Consider the following 24753-nt stretch of genomic DNA (forward strand, 5'->3'; position numbering starts at 1 on the left):
AACCACGCCAGCCCAGGACCTCCACATCCGGCTTCTTCACCTGCGGGATCGTCCGAGACCAGCCACCCGGACAGCTGATGAAACGGAATAGTATTTCTGTGTAATAAAGCCCTTTTGTGGGTAGAAACCCATTCTGATTGGGTGGGCCTGGCTCCCCAGTGGATGGGCCTATACCCTCCCAGGCCCACCCATGGCTGCATTCCTGCCCAGTCATGTAAAATCCATAGATTAGGGCCTTATTAATTATTTTAAATGGACTGATTTCCTCAAGTGAACACAGTAAAATCAATTAAATTGTTGCATTTATATTTTTGTTCAGTATTGTTGTTCCCCCCTAAGGTTGATTAATATCACTAGCAGCAGAATAAACAAATATTGAATTACGTTATCTATGGTAGAGAAGAGAATACCCTCTTTCTAATATTGAGCCAATTGCCCTCACTGGAGCCAATTGCCCTCACTGGAGCCAATTGCCCTCACTGGAGCCAATTGCCCTCACTGGAGCCAATTGCCCTCACTGGAGCCAATTGCCCTCACTGGAGCCAAATATTACTCACTAGAGCTTTGAAAAAGCACCTGATAATAGGTTACCAGTGCAGCAAGTGCCACTGGCTGTCGGTAGGCTTTCTTAGCTTGGACATTAAGTATGGCTAACCTTTGTTTAACCAGCTAAAAAGTTGCTCTTAGCAAACATGTGCTTACAGTTAGCTTTCCAGCTAATAGGCTGTTAAGAGTTCACACTTCCTCTTCCAATCATAATGCTGGAAAGTCTAAATAATAACTATTTACCAAATCTCATTTAAAAAATGTTGATGACTTCTCCTTTATTATCGTTCACCTGATAAGACAAATTTAATAAAAATGTTTTTGCTAAAGTATGATGGGGGTCCCTGGGTCGCCAGTTTGCCTGGGAGGGGGTGCCTAGGCAAGAAAAGGTTGAAGACCCCTGAACTAGACTATGCAGTCTGAATATAGGACCTGTTGGATGGAAGGTCATGACCTTACCGATACAGTTCACTACTTTGGAAGCCAGAGAAAAGACGTTTGTTCGAAGAAAAAAAATAACATTTATTGTCTAGTAATTTCTTTAGATTTATATTAGCTAGCATTAAGACCATTTAGTGTTTTTTCCTGGTTAGATTATTCTCCATGTAAAAGACATAGCAAACATTTGTTATTTCTAAAGCATTTACTGTAAGAAAAGAAATATATACACTTTTTTACAAACGCTCAACCGATAAAAATACAAAGAGAATAAAACTGAACTAATCACACGATAGCAGACATGTAGGATGGGACACGAAACTAGGGTGAAGAGTCAGTGTGGGGGCTCATGTCTGGCAGAAAAGCAGGCTAGGGTCAGAGGTTAGGGGTCACAAAGGGTAGAGGTCACCAGGCCATTCACATTCTTCGTCTGTCAAAATAAAAACGTCAATGCTGTTAATTCGGCATATTTGAGGTTTCGGTCTGCATTTCCATCAGTCATTGTTCTGGGGGCTCTGCCCATGGTAATGAATATAGAATGTCCTGTAGGATATCCTGACCCAGGGTCAGCTGTAGGACAGTAGAAAGGTCACGTATATAGAATGTTCTTTAGGATTCCCTGACCCAGGGTCAGATGTAGGACAGTAAAAAGCCACTTTGGTTTGTCAGTGGCCGATCCACTCACTAGTGCAGTCTAGTAGATGACTTCATAGACAGTGGCCTTCTTATCTCCAGAACCTGTAACTATGTACTTATCATCGACTGAGATGTCACAGCTTAGCACCGACGAAGACTCCTTCGACTACAGAAGAGGAGAGAGAGGTAGAGGGGGGGGGATATAGAGGCAAAGATTAGTGAAAGCTTAATACCCAGCCTTGACACAAGATCAAAAAAAACATCGGTAGGTAGGCCGATTGGAGAGAACAGACAGGTGTGTGTGTACCTGGAATATACTGGCTCCGTACGGTGTCCTCCATGCGTTCAGCAGGTTATCCTTCCCTGTGCTCACAAACCATTTACCTGGTGGCAGAGAGAGCGAGAGCGCGAGAGAGAGAGAGCTTTAGGAATCACATAAAGCTATGACAGCTAACACTGTAGGGGCCAATACCAGAGTACTCAGAGTAGAGGGCTTATAATCACATCAAGTCAGGATTAGAGCTACTGTATATGAGGACACATGGAAACAGAATGTAAGGCTATGGCACGGTCAGATATCACCCGAGGTCAGATATCACCAGAGGTCAGATATCAGGTCAGAATGTGGAGAAGAAAAGTTCAACAGAATACTTGTATAAAACAGGAAGATTAATACATCACAATTCAAAATGGAAAATAAAACCACAGACCGAAAGCGAAGATTTTACCCGGCAGGTGGCCTAGTGGTTAGAGCGTTGGACTAGTAACCAAAAGGTTGCTAGATCGAATCCCTGAGCTGACAAGGTAAAAATCTGTTGTTCTGCCCATGAACAAGGCAGTTAACCCACTGGTCCTAGGCCGTCATTGTAAATAAGAATTTGCTCTTAACTGACTTGCCTAGTTTAAAAAATAATATAAAAAAAAGAGGATACAGGGAGACACAAGTGGATCTGTCATTAAGTTACTGTACACAGCTAACAAGAAGTCATACAGTCATACACAGACCTCGAGGACGTTAGTCATACACAGACCTCGAGGAGGTCAGTCATACAGAGATCTGGAGACATGGTCTTACCACATGAGGCAAACTGGAGTGAGAGCACACAGCTCTCGTGGAGGTGCAGCTGGTACTTGTCTGGCTTGGTGACATGGAGCACCTCTACATTACTGCTCTCCATCCCCACCGCCAGCCACTCTCCCGTCGGACAGTACCCCAGAGAGAAGATCTGGAGAGAGGGAAGGGCAGAGTGTGTGTGTGTCACTGATGAAGTGGTAAAACAACAACTAGGTGGGTAATCACTGATTGCAGTTTGCGGTATTAAAAGTAAAGTATTGCCTTGTTGTTTCAATAGCATCTCTGCTAGCACACAGCTGTGGCTAATGTCCTGTATATAATGTGTGAATTAACAGAGGACTGCCCCAGCTGCCACAACAAGAAGCCCAGTCTTTTCGCCTTTACAATTCACTCCTCAGGTATCAAGCTAATATCATCCTGTTCCACGCCAAACCTGTTAATACACTATATTGTGGGGGCGGCAGGGTAGCCTAGTGGTTAGAGCGTTGGACTAGTAACCGAAAGGTTGCAAGTTCATATCCCCTAGCTGACAAGGTACAACTCTGTCGTTCCGCCCCTGAACAGGCAGTTAACCCACTGAAAATAAGAATGTGTTTTTAACTGACTTGCCTAGTTAAATAAAGGTAAAATTAAAAATTGTGCTGGGCATGTGATAGGTGATTAGTCCTGCATTATTCTGGATTCTCCTGTTACACAAGGAGGTCCTTAAGAATACACAGTTGCAAGGTGACAATGAGCTGCAACCAAAGTGCATGAGATCCTTCATCACCAGTGATGTGAGATGCCTGTGTGTGTGCAGGGTGTGCGTCAACCTGCAGTTGTGCTGCATGAGTTGTGTTTCTCGGGTGTGTGTGTCTGTGTGTGTACCTGTGAGGTGAAGTCGTGCTGCTGCAGCTGGCGTCCCTCCCTCAGGTCCCAGGATCGGACGGTGTTGTCCAGCCCCCCTGTCCACAGCTTGGTCCCATCATTGGAGATGTCAATACAGCTGGCTCCGTCTGTGTGACCCTGGAACTGCCTGTGTTGGACAACACACGTTATCAAATATTATAAACTGGGTGGGTCAAGCCCTGAATGCTGATTGGCTGACAGCCATGGTATATCAGACCGTATACCACAGGTATGACAAAACATTTAGTTTTACTGCTCTAACGACGTTGGTAACCAGTTTATAATAGTAATAAGGCTCCTCGGGGGTTTGTAATATATGGACAATATACCACGGCTAACATGCTGACCAGACAGGACATTGGCCATATATTGGCCATATACCACATCTCCTCGGGCCTTATTGCTTAACTGTACATGGTCCTGTGTGGCCCAGTTGGTAGAGCATAGCGCTTGCAACACCAAGGTTTGTGGGTTCAATTCCCGCTGGGCCCTCCCCCATATGTACTCATGATTCAGTCTCTTTAGATGAAAACGTCAGCATAAAGGATATATATTATATCAATTCAGAACATGCTCAAATACACAAACATGATATACGACCAGCTCAAGCACACATGTAACTACACTGTACACTCAGAGGTAATACATGAACATATACAAGTAACTGCCAAAATAAAGGACACGCCAGGGCAATGTCTAGAATACCAGGGCAATGTCTGGAATGGGACACGCCAGGGTAATGTCTGGAACGCCAGGGCAATGTCTGGAATGGGACACGCCAGGGCAATGTCTGGAACGCCAGGGCAATGTCTGGAATGGGACACGCCAGGGTAATGTCTGGAATGGGACACGCCAGGGTAATGTCTGGAACGCCAGGGTAATGTCTGGAATGGGACACGCCAGGGTAATGTCTGGAATGCCAGGGCAATGTCTGGAATGGGACACGCCAACAAAACTAAGGAGGGTAATGTCTGGAATGGGACACGCCAGGGTAATGTCTGGAACGCATCACCAGGGTAATGTCTGGAATGGGACACGCCAGGGTAATGTCTGGAATGCCAGGGCAATGTCTGGAATGGGACACGCCAGGGTAATGTCTGGAATGCTAGGGTAATGTCTGGAATGGGACACGCCAGTTACTTACCTACATTGTTCATCTCAATGTCTGGAACGCCAGGGCAATGTCTGGAATGGGACACGCCAGGGTAATGTCTGGAATGGGACACGCCAGGGTAATGTCTGGAATGGGACACGCCAGGGTAATGTCTGGAATGGGACACGCCAGGGTAATGTCTGGAATGGGACACGCCAGGGTAATGTCTGGAATGGGACGCCAGGGTAATGTCTGGAATGGGACACGCCAGGGTAATGTCTGGAATGCCAGGGTAATGTCTGGAATGCCAGGGTAATGTCTGGAATGGGACACGCCAGGGTAATGTCTGGAATGCCAGGGCAATGTCGGGAATGGGACATGCTAGGGTAATGTCTGGAATGCAAGGTAATGTCTGGAATGCCAGGGCAATGTCTGGAATGGGACACGCCAGGGTAATGTCTGGAATGCCAGGGTAATGTCTGGAATGGGACACGCCAGGGTAATGTCTGGAATGCAGGGTAATGTATAGAAAATGAAACACTAGAGTAATGTACACTACCGTTCAAAAGTATAGAATATCTACGTAGGCGTACAGAGGCCCATTATCAGCAACCATCACTCCTGTGTTCCAATGGCACGTTGTGTTAGCTAATCCAAGTTTATAATTTTAAAAGGTTAATTGATCATTAGAAAACCCTTTTGCAATTATGTTAGCAAACCAAACTTTTGTGGTGATTAAAGAAGCAATAAAACTGGCCTTCTTTAAACTAGTTGACTATCTCTGGAGCATCAGTATTTGTGGGTTCGATTACAGGCTCAAAATGGCCAGAAACAAAGCACTTTCTTCTGAAACTCGTCAGTCTATTCTTGTTCTGAGAAAATAAGGCTATTCCATGAAAGAAATTGCCAAGAAACTGAAGATTTCGTACAAAACTGTGTACTACTCCCTTCACAGAACAGCGCCAACTGACTCTAACCAGAATAGAAAGAGGAGTGGGAGGCCCCGGTGCACAACTGAGCAAGAGGACAAGTACATTAGTGTCTAGTTTGAGAAACAGATGCCTCACAAGTCCTCAACTGGCAGCTTCATTAAATAGTATCAGCAAAACACCAGTCTCAACGTCAACAGTGAAGAGGTGACTCTGGGATGCTGGCCTTCTAGGCAGAGTTGCAAAGAAAAATACATATCTCAGACTGACCAATATAAATAAAATATTAAGATGGGCAAAAGAAGACCGACACTGGAAAGAGGAACTCTGCCTAGAAGGCCAGCATCCCGGAGTCGCCTCTTCACTGTTGACGTTGAGACTGGTGTAAACAGTGACCACTATTTTACCTCAGATGTCAACGAAAGTCGGCAGGTGGCCTAGTAGTTAGAGTGTTGGACTAGTAACCGAAAGGTTGATAGATTGAATCCCCAAGCTGACAAGGTAAAAATCTGTCATTCTGACCCTGAACAAGGCAGTTAACCCAGTGTTCTTAGGGAATCATTGTAAATAAGAATTTGTTCTTAACTGACTTGCCTAGTTAAATAAAGGTTTAAAAAATACATAAAACATCTGAATGACAAAACCTTCAAGAGAGTAATTCCAACATCTTGTTGCTGCCAAGGACCCATCACTAACAGAGCCGTTAAAAAGAAAGCGCAATGTTTTAGCTAGATTTGATCGAGTTGTCTTTGCTGAGCAATTCCACATGTCCATATCCATGAGTTCAACTGACTGACGTGTTTGTCATCCTCTGTGTGTGTAGGACAGGCTACAGTCTCATGAGTAGCAGCCAAACGGAGCAGTTGCTACAGCTACTCACATGCAGAGCAGGGGACAGACAGACGAACAGCTAAGGGAGGAAGTTATGAATGTAAAAATTAGCATGGGAAGGAACTGGAAAGTTCCGTGGTTATAGGACTATTACGGAATGAGGACAGTACAAGACTGAATTTTCACTCGTGTCAACCTCTACCTTAGACACCCTATTAAGAGACTTTATGTTGGTGTTCCCTTTATTTTCACAGTTACCTGTACAAAAATGTGTGTATTCACTCAAAGAAAGAAGGTGCCCTTAACCACACATCTAGGAACAGATCACCCTACCCCAATCTTACCTACCACAGTAGGGGATAATACATTAGCTGATGCTGGACCTGTGGTTAGTAAAGGCTATTCAGTTCTACCTATTACCAACTGGCCAAGTATTCTCCTCCCAGTGTTCCTTACCTAACCAGGGTCTGGTTGTGCAGGTCCCAGACGGCGATGTTCCCGTCGCTGCAGCAGGAGAAGCAAACCTTGGAGTCGGGGGAGATGGCCAGGGCGTAGCAGGCGGGGGCAGAGGAGGTCAGCTCCGCCTTGATGCGTGGGGTGGGCGTGGCCAGGTCCCAGATTGACAGCGTGCTAGCCTCGCCCCCCACGATGAGCGTCCGGCCGTCAGGGAGCAGCCGGCAAGAGCGGATGTAGTTGTCTCGGTTCTGACACACACACACACACACACACACACACACTTAATTTTGTTCTCTAATACACAAACTATGAAATAAAGTGGTAGGAATTAAAGATCTCTCTGTAAATAAGCATGACACTACTCAATACATGCGTCAACTGGGTGATTTTGGATAAACGCGTGTATATTTGTGTAGCACTCACCAGGCAGTCCAGTTGGGACACGGGACTCTTGTTGCCAGGGTGACTGATGTCCCAGACCTTGACGCAGCCTTTGCCGCCCGTGTAGACGTGGCGCGTGGGATTACTGATGGTGACGGCACACACCACCTCGCCGTGGCTCAGAGTGTTGATCTGGCGAGCATGGCGTGGGATGCCCGGGCCCACTAGGGCGTCCGGGGGGAAGGGCACCGGCTGCATCTGTCCATCGGCGCTAACGTGGAAAGAGTAGGCCCTGAGAGGAGGACGAGTTCGAGGAGGAAGAGGGAAGGTGGACTTGAGGCATGGAATACATTTGAGATACAGTGAGCACCAAAAGTATTGGGACAGTGGTCACTGTCTCCGCACACGCACACACTCACGGTTTGCCTCCAGGGATGCCTGATAAGCTGGGGGGCATTCCAGGCACTCTCATGTGAGGATGAGGGTCAAAGCCCACCTGAGGGAGAACACAGAGAGAGAGGGATGAGTACACACTCAAAGATCCATGGGGGCACACGAGAGCGCACACACAAGAAATTAGGTCAGTTAACAGCGTATTTGGGTCCTAGATAAACACAGACACTTAGCCGTTTAGACATGCAATGAGCACATATTATGGGACTGGGATGGAATGAATAAGCGAACACACAAGCACACACCCACCATAGGGGAGCGTCCATATGCGGCCACGGCGGCAGCAGCCGCAGCACTCATCTGAGGGGACATGTTGTGGAGGCCGGCGTAGGCGGCGCCCGCCAGCTCCCCGTTCATGGTGGCATGGGGCAGCATTCCGAAAGGCCCGGGGTACGACCCAGGCACCGCCAGCGGGGTTCGCAGACCAGCAGCTAAGGGGTACACAAGAGCTGTTGTCAGATGGGTTAATGGAACTGTATTCAGTCGTATTCATATGATGCCAAAACACATCAACTTTTTTGCTCTGTAATGAAAGAGCTCTCTTCAAAACTTGACTGCTGAAATGTAGTTTTTGGGGATTGTATTAAAGGACTAATGAAATAAATACCAAAAGAGTTTGAGTGTAGAATCCCTAACAAAAACCAACGTATAATAGCAGGTGGCCTGTAATATCCATGCACCATTTTATTAATTTAGCAGACGCTCTTCTCCAGAGCGACAACTAGGGTTAAGTGCTTCGCTCAAGTGCACAGACTTGGGGATTCGAAACCCCCAAGTGACCTTACAGTTACTGGCCCAACCCTCTTAATGCTAGGCTACCTGCCGCCTTGTAGGCTGTTAGGAAGGCTTGGAAATGGCACAAGGTCAATTCAAAAGGTGTGACTTTTTATCATCTTACTAGGTGGGTGAGGTAGCTCCATGGAGGGGGGCTTGACAAGGCTTGGCCGGAGACTGGGAGTGGCGCTGGGCCCGGGGGTGGAGTCTCCTCTGGGAGTAGGTGTGCTCGACTTCAGCCCAGGCGTACCCGGCTTATCACGCTGCCATGGAAACAGAGGCATTCATTACCCAGATATCACATGACAGACAGAGACAGATAACGAGAGAAAGACAGAGCTGAGATATTCTGCTGAAGGTCAGTTGTGTGTTTCTGTGATCCAGAATTTAAGTCTAGTTTAGACAGAATTGGGTTAGGTGTATTGAGGGCTTTGGCTACACCCACCATTCCCATCTCTTTGGACTTGAGGGAGGAGGAGCTTGCAGATGAGGCTGTGGAGGCAGGGCTACAGGAGGGGTCCTTCTTCAAGAGGCGTGTCTTGTCCAGCCCGTTCTCCCTGGGGGATGGTAGGCGCGTACCATGTGGGGAGGCAGGGTCCTGGAGGGGGGGGTTCATTCACACAGTGACTCACTCAGTGCCCCACTTCCCCCCCATGTGGAATAATATTCTGCGTCCTAAAGAGCACCCCATGTCCTATATAGTGCACTACTTTAGACCAGGCTGGCACCCTAATCCCTATATAGTGCACTACTTTTGACCAGGGCCCATATGACATCCATCCATCTTTGAGCCATCTAGCGTGGCCTAACAGAACATTCAGACAGGCATGTACACGTCAGAAAGACACACACATTACCTCATTGGAGACATCCACCACCAGGTTGTCATCACTCTTCTCTCCATCACTATCCTGTGGGGACAAACAGGGTCTCAGTCACCGCACACACACATTATTTTATTGTGTTACTTTTTATTATTTTTTACTTTAGTTTATTTGGTAAATATTTTCTCAACTCTTCTTGAACTGCACTGTTGGTTAAGGGCTTGTATGTAAGCATTTCACATGTTGTATTCGGCACATGTGACAATTTGATTTGACACGTATCACCCTCACAGCTGCTGCTTACATAATGACTGGAGTCCTTGTCCTCCACTTTTCTCTTCTTGGTGTCGTTGGCAAATTCTGGTCCGTTGCGCCGCTTGTCTGAGTTACGCAAACTGTCAACAACCAGCAGGGTATTACTCTGCCAAAGACAGGAGGAGGAAGGGATGAAACATGACATTCTACAGGCCACTGCCCTAGGTACAGATCAGCTTCCCTTCATCCCAATGCTAACCTAACATTCGTGGGGAAATCAGCATCAAGGTTCTCCAACCTGGTTCCCGGAGAGAGACCCTCCTGTTGGCTTTCACTCCAACCCGGTTCCTGGATGGAGAGACCGTCCTGTAGGTTGTTTTTGTCTCTCTCCAGGAACCGGGTTGGAGTGAAAACCAACAGGATGGTCTCTCTCCAAAACCAACAGGAGGGTCTCTCTCCAGGAACCGGGTTGGAGTGAAAACCAACAGGAGGGTGTCTCAGAGCCCTGCACTACAGCACCTACACCCCTCCAGGCCAGGGACAGGTGTGGCTGTCTGTCAGTCAAAACCCTCACGTCAAGGAGGGGGTGGTGGGCTGACACATGGCAGAGAAGACGCTGATTAGAGGAGTTCTGACGCTTTCTCAGTGCTCCCTCTCCTGGCCCTGTCCAGCTATTACTGCTGTAGCTAAAGGGCAGTGTGTGTGTGTGTGTGTGTGTGTGTGTGTGTGTGTGTGTGTGTGTGTGTGTGTGAGTGAGATTCACTTCCACAACCCCTCCCCTCCTCCCCTGGCTAACAGATTCCATTGTGTGTGGATTAGCCCATCATGTTGGAGTCCATTTAGGCCTGACGCTGTCAATGAAATGTGCATCCAGGAGCAGCAGAGCACACACACACACACACACAGAGAGAGCCCCAATAGACAGGCAGGGCAAGGGGCCTCCTCCCCCTGCCTCTCCCTCTTAGCCCCCAGCCAAAGGTTCCTTCAAAGTCTCCCTCCCAGGGGAACATTATTTAAAGGCTTTAGAAAGCAGAGCGCTGACCCACAAAACACAAGCAATTTCCCCACTGTCTCTCAGGTCATGACGCTCTAGCCCCCCCCCGACCGGCAGCCGTATTAAACACAATGAGGCCCTTTAAGCGCAGGATCAGCAGAGTGTGTGTGTGTGTGGGGGGGGGGCAATCTGCTCACTGAGGTGTTTAATGCACACAACAATGCCGGGCAGTGGAGGGCGAGAGCTCCTGTCATTGTGTGTGTGTGTGTGTGCGTACGTCAGTGTATGTGCGTGTATGAGGGCTCTGCTAATGCCCTCATTTGGAGAGAGCGCCAAACAGTCCAGGGCAGATCCAGGCAAATCCAGTAACGGCAGGCAGCCCAACACCCCAGCCCCCTCCCACCCTGCCATGATGTTAACCTCAGAGAAGACACATACTTAAAGGCCATGGATGCATTTCTAAATGAAGGCCAGTTTGACATGAGAATGGGAGAAAGGGAGGTGAATCAAAGCAAGGATGGTGGGTGGCACAGAGCTGTGTCTGTGTGAGTGAAAGATAGTGAGTGGGCTTAAGGAATGATTAGCAGGGGTTAACATCAAAAGTGCTAAGGGGGAAACTAGATGGCTTGTACTTTGTGGTGCAAAGTAGCATCAGGTCCCCTAGCAACCAGGGACTAGTTGACTCTCTCCTATCATATCATCTAGGAGGGGTATGATGCTTTATTTCAGGACTAGTTGACTCTCATATCATCTAGGAGGGGTATGATGCTTTATTTCAGGACTAGTTGACTCTCCTATCATATCATCTAGGAGGGGTATGACGCTTTATTTCAGGACTAGTTGACTCTCTCCTATCATATCATCTAGGAGGGGTATGATGCTTTATTTCAGGACTAGTTGACTCTCTCATATATCATCTAGGTATGACGCTTAATTTCAGGTATTTAACTTGCGCTTGCCAAGGCTGCAGCCATAGGTAACAGGAAGTACTTACTGTGCCTGGCTCTCTCTCTGTTCCCATAGCAACGATGACACACAGCATCAAGGTGTCGAGGACACCAGGGCGCACACGAGGGAGGCATGGAAAACACACAAAAAGAAACAGAGAGAAAAATAAAATAATTAGAATCCAGAGCCGTGCACTTGTTGTTTTCAGTATATTTATTATTAACAAACCCAATGATAACACAGTCCAGTCCATTCTCCTCCCTCTGTCTGGCTACGTGGGCGAGCCAGACAGACTCCTCCTCAGATGCAGGCCCAGCAACAAGGCCGGGTGGGTCTCACCTCTCAGGTGCTCGGCCTCCACTGGGTGTTTCCTGTCCTCTTTGCTGGCCAGGTGGGGTGGCGGCACCACCAGGGCACTGGACAGGGCGAGCAGACTGGCCCCTCCCCCCAAATGGGCCGGGTGGAGCCCCGCGGGGTGGGGTGTGAGGGGGACATGGGAGCTGTGCGCGTGGGACAGGTGCTGCTGCTACAGGAGAGAGGAAATCAATCAATACTAATTTATAATCAATCAATACTCCCCAATCCACTTGAAAGTGTGTCAATCAATAGAACAAGCCATTAACACACTGATGGAGCAGAGTGATCAATGTGAAAACCTAGAGGAATTCATGATCCTTCTGTGTTTCATCCAGAGCAGCTTTCTACGATGTGGCCTTCTTACAAATAATGGCAGAGCCATAATCCTCTCCCTTCAACACACACACACACACACACACACGAGAGAGAGAGAACAATACTGACAGCTGGGATCACAGCCCAGAGCTTGAAGAGGAAGGGAGGAGGGGGTTGGAGAGCCCCAGCTGCTGCCTGCGGGCCAGGGAGGGAGGGTGGGTGGGGGGGAGGAGGGCTCTGGTGGATTGGGGGCGTTTAGCTGTCAGGTCTCGGTCTCTTTCACACCAAATCAGGCGCTCGTCTGAGCGTGAAATGCCTTTGTGTTCCAAAACATCATTATTGCGTCTTCAGACAGTAGCCGCAGGAATCAAACCTCAGAGATTTGCCGTGGGGGGAGGGTGGGTCTCGGAAGGAGAGTGGGGGAGGGGCGGTGGTGAAGGTCAACCCTTCTCTTTATCTCTAATTGACTAAGCCACACCCCCCCCACCCCCTCCTCCTCAGAACCACAGGAGAGAGACGCCACAGCACTCTAACCCCATACCTACTCTTTCACAGCGCTAATCCCTGGGCTTGCCCGCCAAACACACACATACCACCGAGCCCTTGTTCCATGTGCCAAAACAGCATGGCAAGGAGCGCTCGCTCACACACATGCAAACACACACACACCTCCCCCCCACTGGTGAGAGTAAATGGAGGGGAAGTATTGGTGGAGGCGGGGGGAGCCTGTGTGTCAGGGGGTGTTAGGGTGAGCCGTGGAGGGAGGGGTGAGGGTGTCCATGCTTCATTACACTCATTTAACACACACAAACACGGTGACTGACAGCTTGGTGGGGGGGACCAGACTCTCAAACCCACTTTATACACACTGGAATCCTGCAATTAAGACTCAAATGGCAACCGCCACCCCCGCCACAGCCATCAAACCCACCTCCCCCACCACCTCAGCCTCCCCCCTCTTCCAAAGCCTCACAGAACCGTTGAGAAAATCCAAACAGCCAACACAGCAGCAGCTACGCATGTTGTTATGGTTACCAAACACAGCAGCAGCTACGCATGTTGTTATGGTTACCAAACACAGCAGCAGCTACGCATGTTGTTATGGTTACCAAACACAGCAGCAGCTATGCATGTTGTTATGGTTACCAAACACAGCAGCAGCTACGCATGTTGTTATGGTTACCAAACACAGCAGCAGCTACACATGTTGTTATGGTTACCACACTCCTGAGTGGCGCATTGGTCTAAGGCAAAGCATCTCAGTGCTAGAGGTGTCACTACAGACACCCTGGTTCGAATACAGGCTGTATCACAACCTGGATTCCGGGTCCCATAGGGCGGTGCACAATTGGCCCAGCGTCGTCCGGGTTTTGCCGGTGTAGGCCGTCATTGGAAATAAGAATTTGTTCTTAACTGACTTGCCTAGTTAAATAAAATAAAAAATATGCATGTTGTTATGGTTACCAAACACAGCAGCAGCATATCCCGGTAAAGAACTGTCACAGACATGTCGACATTTCACTAATAGCACATACACACACTCTCACAGTACACACACAGGAAGTTGCAGTAGAGTGTATTTACAGTGGATGGTAGGCCGGGAAGTCCCCGTACCCCAATGATGGCGTTGAGTTCAGCCATGGTGACCTGCTTGGCTCTCTCTACCGCCTGGACCACCTGCTGCTGGTGCTGCATGGGCACACACAGCGTTACACACGTAATATCCTGGGCCTACTACACAAAATGTACTGACAACATATATGCACACACACACACACACACACACTTACCTCCTGTGAGAGGAAGGGGATGACTTGTGCACAGATGGTGTTGAGCCTCTTGGCAATCTCTGTCTGTTGGATGGAGTAGAGAGAGGATGGATCAGTATGGATAGTGCAGTGACCATCACAGCTTAGAAGATACATCCAGCAGTGCCTAGGGGCCGTCGGACATAAAAACATTCCCCCTTGTATTCACACAGCCATGTGCAGGTCAACTCCAGCTGGGGTTTATTCATCAGTGCACAGCGTAGCAAAACAGTTTTGAAATCGAGTTTCTTAATGGATTAATTCAGGTATATCCCTCCCCATTGGTTCCTAGTGAATACACCCCAGGTCAACTGCACCCGATATCCTATATATGATTAAATATTGTGATATTAGACATTGAAAATGTATTGTGAGGGTTAAGACAATTTGAACTTTACAAATACCAAAACTGTGCAGTTTTATCAGTTAGGCTGTATTAATATGTTGAAATAAAAGTCTAAATGAATTAACGGTCTTATTTTATAGTCATACTAAGATTATTTAAAGTTGCAATATGTAACATTTTGGGCGACCCAACCAAATTCATATAGAAATGTGAGTTATAGATCTGTCATTCTCATTGAAAGCAAGTCTAAGAAGCAGTAGATCTCTTCTATATGCGCTATTTCTGTGCTACATGTTCTTAAGTTTCATCTTTGCGTCTTTTACTTTCGGTTTTGTACACCAGTTTCAAACAGCTGAAAATACAATATTTTTGGTGATGGAAATCTTCTCTCACAGCGGTTTAGATTATGATTCTTTACACTATACTTGCTTGTTTTGTTACAAACTGAAGTTTTATCAATCAGGAAATGGTGGCGAGATCATAGTAATGAGAATGTCACTATTATATCAGGAAATTAAAAAAACTGACATTTGAATGATCTAGTCATTAACATTGCAAAACGATAATATCGGATATCGTATATTAGGAGTAGCATAGGGTAGAAGAGGTCTGACCAAATATTGGTAAACCCTAGTGTGCATGTGATGCTGGAGATGTCCTGAAGGATAGCCAGACATGTCTAACTGCTTTCAGGACCAACTGCCGCCATCTGTCAAGATATAGGATCAATGCTGTATTGGTCCAGGTCTTTATCTCAATGAGACCTACCAAGTTAAATAAAGGATCATTTTTAAAAAATTAAACAGTCAATATGGGTATGAGTGACTCCGTAAACAATTCACTGGAGAGAGGGCTAGTTAACAGCTTGCTGCCTGCCACAGTTCTCAGAAAACACACGCACCATACACACACACAGCAATGAATCATACAGAGGCTCCTGCCTTGCTATCATGTCAGCCTTAGATTAAGTTTCACCCTCTGCCTTGCTCCTATTCCCATCGGTGCTTTAAGATAATCTCATCACTCCTAATTTAATTTCGTCCCACTCATATCCATGGCTGGGCATCCGGCCCCCGGAGGTGACTGCGATTGGCTGGATACCCTATACCCCCACGGAGGCTGCAAATCAGATGATGCAGCTCAAATTACATATCGTCCAATCAAATTGATCTGAGGCGGGTCAGGGTACAGGGGGAATTAGAGGAGCCTTCGAACGCAGTAATAGGACATTACACACACACACACACACACACACACAAACACACACTCGCAGACAGACAGACACAAACATCCCATTTTCTTTTGAAAAGCGAGTGAGAAATGGAGTCAGGGCCCATGGGCCGTATGTATTGAGCTTCTCAGAGCAGGAGTGCTGACCTAGATCAGAAGCTTGATACATACAGATCTCTGTGATATCAGATGCTGGCTACATTATCAGAAGAGATCCTCCAGCCAATCTTCTAGCAGCCCAGCCTTTGTGACACGCCCTAGAAAGAGCCAGCCTCACCGGTTTCCCGTTAGCACACCTGCTTCTGTCTGCTGCTGAGCTCGTAGAACCACAGCAGCTGGCCTAGAATACACCTGCCTAGCTCCTAGAACCACAGCAGCTGGCCTAGAATACACCTGCCTAGCTCCTAGAACCACAGCAGCTGGCCTAGAATACACCTGCCTAGCTCCTAGAACCACAGCAGCTGGCCTAGAATACACCTGCCTAGTTCCTAGAACCACAGCAGCTGGCCTAGAATACACCTGCCTAGCTCCTAGAACCACAGCAGCTGGCCTAGAATACACCTGCCTAGCTCGTAGAACCATAGCAGCTGGCCTAGAATACACCTGCCTAGCTCCTAGAACCACAGCAGCTGGCCTAGAATACACCTGCCTAGCTCCTAGAACCACAGCAGCTGGCCTAGAATACACCTGCCTAGCTCCTAGAACCACAGCAGCTGGCCTAGAATACACCTGCCTAGCTCCTAGAACCACAGCAGCTGGCCTAGAATACACCTGCCTAGCTCCTAGAACCACAGCAGCTGGCCTAGAATACACCTGCCTAGCTCCTAGAACCACAGCAGCTGGCCAAGAATACACCTGCCTTGCTCCTAGAACCACAGCAGCTGGCCTAGAATACACCTGCCTAGCTCCTAGAACCACAGCAGCTGGCCAAGAATACACCTGCCTTGCTCCTAGAACCACAGCAGCTGGCCTAGAATACACCTGCCTAGCTCCTAGAACCACAGCAGCTGGCCAAGAATACACCTGCCTTGCTCCTAGAACCACAGCAGCTGGCCTAGAATACACCTGCCTAGCTCCTAGAACCACAGCAGCTGGCCTAGAATACACCTGCCTAGCTCCTAGAACCACAGCAGCTGGCCTAGAATACACCTGCCTAGCTCCTAGAACCACAGCAGTTGGCCTAGAATACACCTGCCTAGCTCCTGGAATATACCTGTAAGCCAAGAAAAGACCTGCTTCTCCCACTGTGCTTTCCCAGAAGCGAAGCACCATCTCTGAGGGGTATTCTTAGCCGGCAGATAGGTGCTGCAGGCCGGGAATAGGCTGAGTTCCAAGACACTTTGGGCACTAAACCCACAGGAGAGCATTAACAGGGATTCATTAAGGAACGGTTAAGGGAATCATTGCGCGACCCAGAGCCTGAGGCCCAAGTGGGTCAGAGGAGCCAGAAAATCAATGGGCCAATAAAAGTCCCTCACCTCACCCATTTCTTACCCAACCCAACCCCAGGAGACAGACAGCGTGGAGGTTCACACATGCCAGGGGCTTACAACGAAAGGATGGCCTTTGGTCATGGAGCAGACTTCCGCTCTGATTCAGAACAATAACCAGTGTGTTCAACTATGGTGGTAGGTGACACAACGAATCGCACATTGAAATCATGGCAAGTTGTCGAGTCATCAGCTAGTATATCAGTGACGAGGGCCTACAGGCCATAGGTCAGAGGGCCTGCCAGGTGGCAGAGAGAGAGAGAGAGCCCTACATGGACTAGGAAGACATGTTGAATTCCAGATCTACCCTGAACCCAAAGGCACTTCTGGATCTATACTACACCTGAGGGCTGGATAGGCTAAACTTCCCTCTAGCCTATCAGAGGGCAAGATGGAGCTAGGCCTAATACCATACTGCTTCATTAAACCTGAATAAAGACGTTCAGGTCTACATAAAGTGGGTAGGTGTAGGGGTTAAGGATAGGTTTGGAATTCAGCCCCAATACCCTAATATGAGCAGCAGGAGAATTGGTCTGCACTCCACTCTCCTCCAACTTCATTCAATCAGGCAGCGGTGCAGACAGAGGGGAGGCAGGCCTTGGGCTGGTGTGGCCAGAGCAACTGGCTACAGTGTGGCAGGGGCAGGGATACAGCACTCACAATACCACCCTCCACTGAGACAATGAGCAGAAATGACATCTTCCCCACAATAGGAGGCATGCATTACTATCAGACACCGAGAGACAGAGACAGACAGCGAGAGAGACAGACTGACAGCAAGAGAGAGAGAGAGACAGACAGCGAGACAACGAGAGAGAGACAGCGAGAGACAGGGACAGCGAGCGACACAGAGCGAGACCACACATAATCCTTCCTCAGCAAACCACCCAGGCTATTCCACCTCCAATTTCCTCTGTCCTGACCAATCGATTTCTGTGGTAATTACTGGTAAATGCTGTGAGCCAGAGTGCTCTGTTCCTTTGGGGCAAGCCTGTGTGTGTATTGAGGAAGAGTGCTCCTCTGCATTTTCTCGATAAAGGACTCTGTGATTGATTCCTATGCCCTCCCCAGCCCAGCCTCTTCAATGCAATAAAACAGGCTACTCCCCCAGACAGTACCAATCAATCAACAGAGTAATTCATCCTGCCTCTGAGCTCGTACCACCAGGTCTAACTTGAGAGAGAAACAGAGCACCATCCATCACTGATAAACCCTCTCTCACACACACACACACACACACACACACACACAACTATCCTGGCAGGCTAAAAGCCCATTTTCTGCATGAACACACACACACACTATAGGAAATAGTAAGAGCGAGTGTGAGCAAGGCTTACCTGTTTATGCATTTCAATGTTCAGCCCATAAGACATTTCATAGTACTGTGGATGACAGAGTTGTAATCATTAGGCTGAGAGTTTACTTCCCTTTCCTCTATCTTAAAGAGAGGGCTAGTTAACAGCTTTACCTTTTCAAAGAGTATCGTAAGGCATCTCAGTCAGTCTCCCCACCCTAACACCACTTGTCTTTTCCTACTAGCACTGACCTAGCTGATAGCTGCTTTGAGAGAAAATGTACTTGCTATGACTGTGATATGTAGTTGTCTCACCAAGCTATCTTAAGATGAATGCACTAAATGTAAGTCACTTTGGATAACGACATCTGCTAAACAACTAAAATGCAAAAAGGACAAAACAACCTCAGAATGTAGATATAGATAGAGCTAATGTTGTGGAAATCAATGTGTGTGCGTAGGCCTGTTTGTGTGTGTAAGCAAAAAATTAACATTGACAGTATGCTTGCAATGTGGCAATAGTATCAATCCAGACAGTGATAGTGCGTTAACATCTAGAATGTGTGTGCTGATTGGACTCACCATAACATAGTGCCTCTGCATCTCTGTCTTCTCACTGGCCAGCTTCTCACACTCCAGTTTCAAACTGCCGAGGACAGAGACACTATCAAAATAAAACAGGACGCCGCATAGCCACCACCACCAATCCTGAACACATACCCAGAAGACATTCCAAATGTAGTTCAGATAAACATATCTAACGTGGTCTATAGGGCAGAGCGGCATGGTCTGGAAAACCTCTTGGAATCATGCAGGACCAATATTTGTTTACCTGCTGCATAGGCCATTAAGACATTCTAGGTCATATGGCTGTGATAGCAGCAGTCTAGCCTACTGCCTGCTACTGTTATCATGCAGGGCACTTCATCGCTCTCCTCTCCCCCTCCCCAGTCCCACATATGGCAACATGCACAGTTGCACACATGGGAAGAAAATAAGAGGTGATTTATGAAAATCTGACCTCGACTCTACCCTCTGGCTTAAGCACATCAGCATGGCTTAGACCTACCACAGTCTGAGCACAAAAAGTGTGACACTGGCCTCGGAGTGTATATGGGTGGGTGGGTTGTGTGTGAACAGCCACTCACCTGTGGTACTGGGCTTGGAGGAACTGGAACTCCTCTTTGATGCGGTCCAGTGACTCTGGAATGGTGAATTTGAAAGGTTGGCCCGGGGCCTGGTGGGGCGTCTATCAAAATAAAATAAAAAAGCCACATCACTCAATACCTGACGGTTTGTTTCTGCATCATAGATGTAGGCTAATTAGCAGTGAATTACAAACAGCAATACAGCATCCAAGTGCGATGTGCGCTGCCAAGTGCGATGTGCGCCTAGCCCCAATTACTGAAAGTGCATCATGTTAAACTCATTACAGAACTGTTACAGGCTGACAGCCTCTAAGCCAAAGACAAACAAAGGGGCTTCGCCCGACATCCGGGACCGACCCGCCATCGCCGGTATACAGAATGGTTCGACATGACAAATGAGTGCAGAGAACCTGCGGATGGGGAATGCGTTTCACTGGCCAACCTTACCGGGTGTCGACCCTGGGGGAACATCGTTCTACCTCCGCAGACGTCCTCTTCCTAAAAAAACGTCTGGTATCAAAATAGGGACCGGTGTGGGGATGCTCCACCTTAAGATAAATGCATCCTAGGTCCTTCCGAGACTGGCCGTAAAATGACACAGAACGTCGGACCGTTTGTCCTCCTAGATCTCCAGTCAACTCCTCAACAGCGGTGCCCCGGCGACTGATGCGCGGAAGAAAACTATTTCTTTACTCCAGCATACGACCATGTATCAACCGTAAAAACAAGGGATACGGTCATCCAGAAGAGAAAAACAAGAGTGGTCTTCCTCTGTTGTAGGCTGTGTGATCCTGTCCACGCAGAAATATCCGAATAGCCGAAACTCCAGTTGTAGTCAACGGAGCCAAGACCACAACGCGCTCAGGGAAGAAGCGTAGGCTACTAGAACAAATCCACATAAGTTAATTGTAACTTGACTTGCCGTGGTAGCTTGTGGTGAATGCTCAACATAAATTACTATTCGTTATCCGAATAATAGCCTGTACTCGATGAAACGTAAGATTGAAGTATTTTCCAGTCTAAAGAAAGGTTTCGTAAGGGGAAAATGTTGTTAGTTTTGATAATAACTCCCACTATCAGCGCAACAATGTAGCGTCAAGCCTCGCTTTACCCCAATGGCAACTTTCTCACGCGGTTTCACACTCCCCCAGCTAACCAGAAAAGGAACTGCCCCCGAAAATGTACACGGACCAATAGGGATTGTCTTTCCACGTGGGATAATGACGCAATATGTAGAATCCACCACTAGATTTCCTCTAAATGCATTCAAGTCTGTCGATTATTTTGAGCTACACAGACACCAGCCAATCCGAGTGATGGATAGGTTTAGCGAGGAGTAGAACACAACGCGGCTAGTGTACTTGAGAGTGACAGATCTCAGCTGTCAATCAAAGTAACGTGGCGACATCAGAGGTCCTTAAAGGCGCACACACATGCACAAATAAACTATTTTATTAAAGATATTTTGTATCACTGCCTTTCCCCCGCTATAGTTATGTCTTAAAATAGTTCCAGGTTATCCTGTAGGTTCAGAATGGGAACCCATGGCGTCCTGTCCTGTGCAAGGCTCCAAGAGTGCCGTGACCTGCCCTGACCTCTGGCTCATCTGGGTCCATAAGAGAGATACACGTGACCCAGTGTGACCTTTCCATCACATAGTCTGGTGGACGATGATGTGGAGATGTTCACTATCAGCCTGAGCTCCAGGAGAATTGAGGGAATTCTATTAAGCTAGCCGGGCACCCGGGTAGGCGTAGTTTGCACCGGATAAAAAGTGATTGCATTCGTTTTGAAAGCGGGATGCATCCCGGGCATCAGCTGGCTGTCCCATTATAGCCAATGGTGAAAAAGGGATGTAGATTAACATGTGGATCAGTGGAGGTTGCTGAGGGGAGGACGGCTCATAATAATGTCTGGAACAGAGCGGATGGATTGGCATCAAACACATGGATGTGTTGGATGTATTTGATACCATTCCACCGATTCCGTTCCAGTCATTACCACGAGCTTGTTCTCCCCAATTAAGGTGCCACCAACCTCCTTAGATGTGAATTCTGTGTCTTCACATGCAAAATTGATTGTTTTTGCTAAAAACGCTTTATCTGCCTTCCCAATGAAAACTAGTTTGAAATTTTGAACATATTTTGTGGAAAAGAGATGTATGTTTCTGAACAATGGCTCATGCCGCCTTGTTGACAACATAACCGAGCGCCTCAGATTCTTGTTAGATTTGAGTAGAGCTCTCCTCCCTCACCGGCTTCACCCAGTCACGTGACGGGCCATAGGCTGGTTCAATCCGGGCCATCTCAACAGAACGCTACCATTTATTCCTGCACCCCAGCCCTCACATAAACCAATCAGGAACCAGGAACCAGACAGAACCTTGCAGTCTGCTCCCTACTACAGTCTCCACTTAAGCAGCTAAGCTCTCCTATCATCATTATTCCTTGAATAGCAGGTCTGTAGACAGTATAAAATATCCATTCTACATAGAATCATATAGAATAGTACAGGATATTGAACAGCGTCAAGGTCAAAGATACTGTGCCATGATAGACACATGATTGAATGCTGCATGTCTGTACCCAATGCGTGACTTGTCATAAAACAGGTGGGATGAGCCTTACAATATGTAGTTCATCTTCTTCTTTAAGGCATTCAACCATAGAATATGTGATGGTTTTCTCATTGATGCTTGTAGATTGGCAAGATTTGGCAAGCTGATAGTATTGAGTGAGTAGTGAGTATATTAGGGGATTGGGTGTTCTGGGTAGACTTTAACGAGCTATTAAGTATACTAGATGACGTGCTCTGCCACACATTTGTCTAGATACGCCTGAATACATATATATTATATGTAGGTACAGCTAAATACGTATATATTATATGTAGATACGCCTGAATACGTATATATTATATGTAGATACGCCTGAATACGTATATATTATATGTAGGTACGGCTAAATATGTAGATGTTATACGTAGATACGCCTGAATACGTATATATTATATGTAGATACGCCTGAATACGTATATATTATATGTAGATACGCCTGAATACGTATATATTATATGTAGATACGCCTGAATACGTATATATTATATGTAGATACGGCTAAATATGTAGATGTTATACCTAGATACGCCTGAATACGTATATATTATATGTAGATACGCCTGAATACGTATATATTATATGTAGATACGGCTAAATATGTAGATGTTATACGTAGATACGCCTGAATACATATATATTATATGTAGATACGCCTGAATACGTATATATTATATGTAGATACGGCTAAATACATATATATTACATGTAGATACGGCTAAATATGTCAATATTATACTTGGATACGTCTAAATATGTAGATGTTATATGTAGATACGCCTGAATACATATGCTTGTTGTAAGTGACGTAAGTAAATGACATACTACCCCTACAATCCAATCCTGTGTGCACAATATGTTGATTCCATCAGAGTAGATAGGAAGGTGTGTTCCAGGAAACCCCGACTGCTTTGAAGCCTGATGTTTCCAACAATGTTTGGTCTTTCTGTATTTTGAAAGACAGGGTAGATATTGACAAATGATCACAGTGTCACTTAATTTCCCTCGCAAATCACCATTTCTCTGTCCCCCCCCACCCAAACTACATTAGTTTGGAGTGGAGATGCACTCCATTAAAGGGACAGTTTACCCCAAATGACACGTTGGGTTCCTTAGCCTGCAAGCAGTCTATGGACAAGGTATGACAGCAATCCATGCTTTGGTTTAGTTTCCCTTTTTAACATTTGTGACACAAATCCCATTCAAGTCATGGGACTGATATTGTAATTTTTCACGCATCATGTCCAAATCATCTGAAAGTATCTAAAATTGAGTGTGAAACTCAACCAAGTCACTTATACATGTTTTTGAACATGATGCAAAAAATTTGTGCCACAAATGCTGAAACGTTAGCATGTGGAAACACTGCCAGGGACACTAAACCAAAGCATTGATTGCTGTCATACCTTGTCCATAGACTGCCTGCAGGGTGAGGAAACCAATATGTAATGTTGTTATTTATGTGAACTATCCCTTTAACGCCTGCTTTGAATGACAGATATAACCAGCAAACAAGCCCCCATTTGCTTTGCAAATGTTCATTCATTTGTGATTTGGTGGCTAAACAAATGACTGGGCTTTTATAAAGAACAAGAGAGACAGGAGAAGTGGATATTTCAACGGTGGCCAGGTCAGTCCCTGCTTAGTGATGAGAAGAGGCTCTCACAGATAATGGTTGAACAAGCACCTTTGTGTGGGAGGTTACATGGAGTGATCCCATTCTAGCCACTCACCACAATGGGGGAGGGGAGGGGGCTACGAGGGATTTATGGTCCTGAGGTGTGTCAACAATGGAAATTTGCTTGAGGTTTTCGGTTGAGCTGTTCTATGAAGCCAGTCGTTTGTTTCCCTCGGCTTCATGGTGTAGTCACTCAGGCATGACGGTGGACATTCGTCGGGATGGTGTTATTCATTTGTGAATACTGAGATTAGAATTTCAATAGTTGTTTTGATAATATTTGTGATAGATGTTACCTTATTGTATTGCACTCATTTCCCTTAGGGCCCCTTAATGCATTGTGTTTGAACACACAGTGAAACTGAAAAGGCCCAATTCCTGTCTGTCTTGATGTCTTAATGTACGACCAAGGGCATCATTTTAATTTATCTGTATCTCTCTCTCTCTCTCTCTCTCTCTCTCTCTCTCTCTCTCTCTCTCTCTCTCTCTCTCTCTCTCGCTCTCTCTCTGTCTATCTCTCTCTCTCCCTCTTTCTGTCTGTCTATCTCTCTCTCCGCCTCTCTCTCTCTCTGTGTCTGTCTGTCTGTCTGTCTGTCTGTCTGTCTGTCTGTCTGTCTGTCTGTCTGTCTGTCTGTCTGTCTGTCTGTCTGTCTGTCTCTCTCTCTCTCTCTCTCTCTCTCTCCCTCTGTCTGTCTGTCTATCTCTCTCTTCCCCCTCCCCCCTCTCTCTCTCTCTCTCTCTCTCTCTCTCTCTCTGTCTGTCTGTCTGTCTGTCTGTCTGTCTGTCTGTCTGTCTGTCTGTCTGTCTGTCTGTCTGTCTGTCTGTCTGTCTGTCTGTCTGTCTGTCTGTCTGTCTGTCTGTCTGTCTCCCTCTGTCTGTCTGTCTGTCTGTCTGTCTTCTGTCTGTCGGTCGGTCTCGGTCTGTCTGTCTGTCTGTCTGTCTCTCTGTC

The 24753-nt window shown here is 46.9% G+C and overlaps 1 protein-coding gene across 2 annotated transcripts; it reads right to left on the reverse strand.

Moving 5' to 3' along the window:
- Positions 1–1047: 1047 nt before the first annotated feature.
- LOC112247334 (TLE family member 1, transcriptional corepressor) lies at positions 1048–20653 on the reverse strand. 2 transcript variants are annotated; one of them, XM_024416085.2, is made up of 20 exons: positions 19960–20653; positions 19513–19613; positions 18947–19010; positions 18408–18452; positions 13984–14046; positions 13778–13882; positions 11861–12047; positions 11568–11584; positions 9629–9745; positions 9358–9411; positions 8946–9098; positions 8625–8763; positions 7976–8157; positions 7693–7769; positions 7316–7565; positions 6893–7140; positions 3563–3710; positions 2696–2846; positions 1928–2004; positions 1048–1786 (listed from the first exon to the last, which is right to left on the reverse strand). In XM_024416085.2, exons 1-20 carry the CDS (start codon positions 19981–19983, stop codon positions 1679–1681), a joined length of 2310 nt encoding a protein of 769 aa, XP_024271853.1. In that variant the 5' UTR covers positions 19984–20653; the 3' UTR covers positions 1048–1678. The 2 variants fall into 2 exon arrangements, with proteins under 2 accessions (XP_024271853.1, XP_024271845.1); XM_024416077.2 differs by having other exon boundaries at positions 7976–8175.
- Positions 20654–24753: the final 4100 nt, after the last annotated feature.

This window comes from Oncorhynchus tshawytscha, linkage group LG04 (genome assembly GCF_018296145.1).
Source record: "Oncorhynchus tshawytscha isolate Ot180627B linkage group LG04, Otsh_v2.0, whole genome shotgun sequence".
Taxonomy (NCBI): domain Eukaryota; kingdom Metazoa; phylum Chordata; class Actinopteri; order Salmoniformes; family Salmonidae; genus Oncorhynchus; species Oncorhynchus tshawytscha.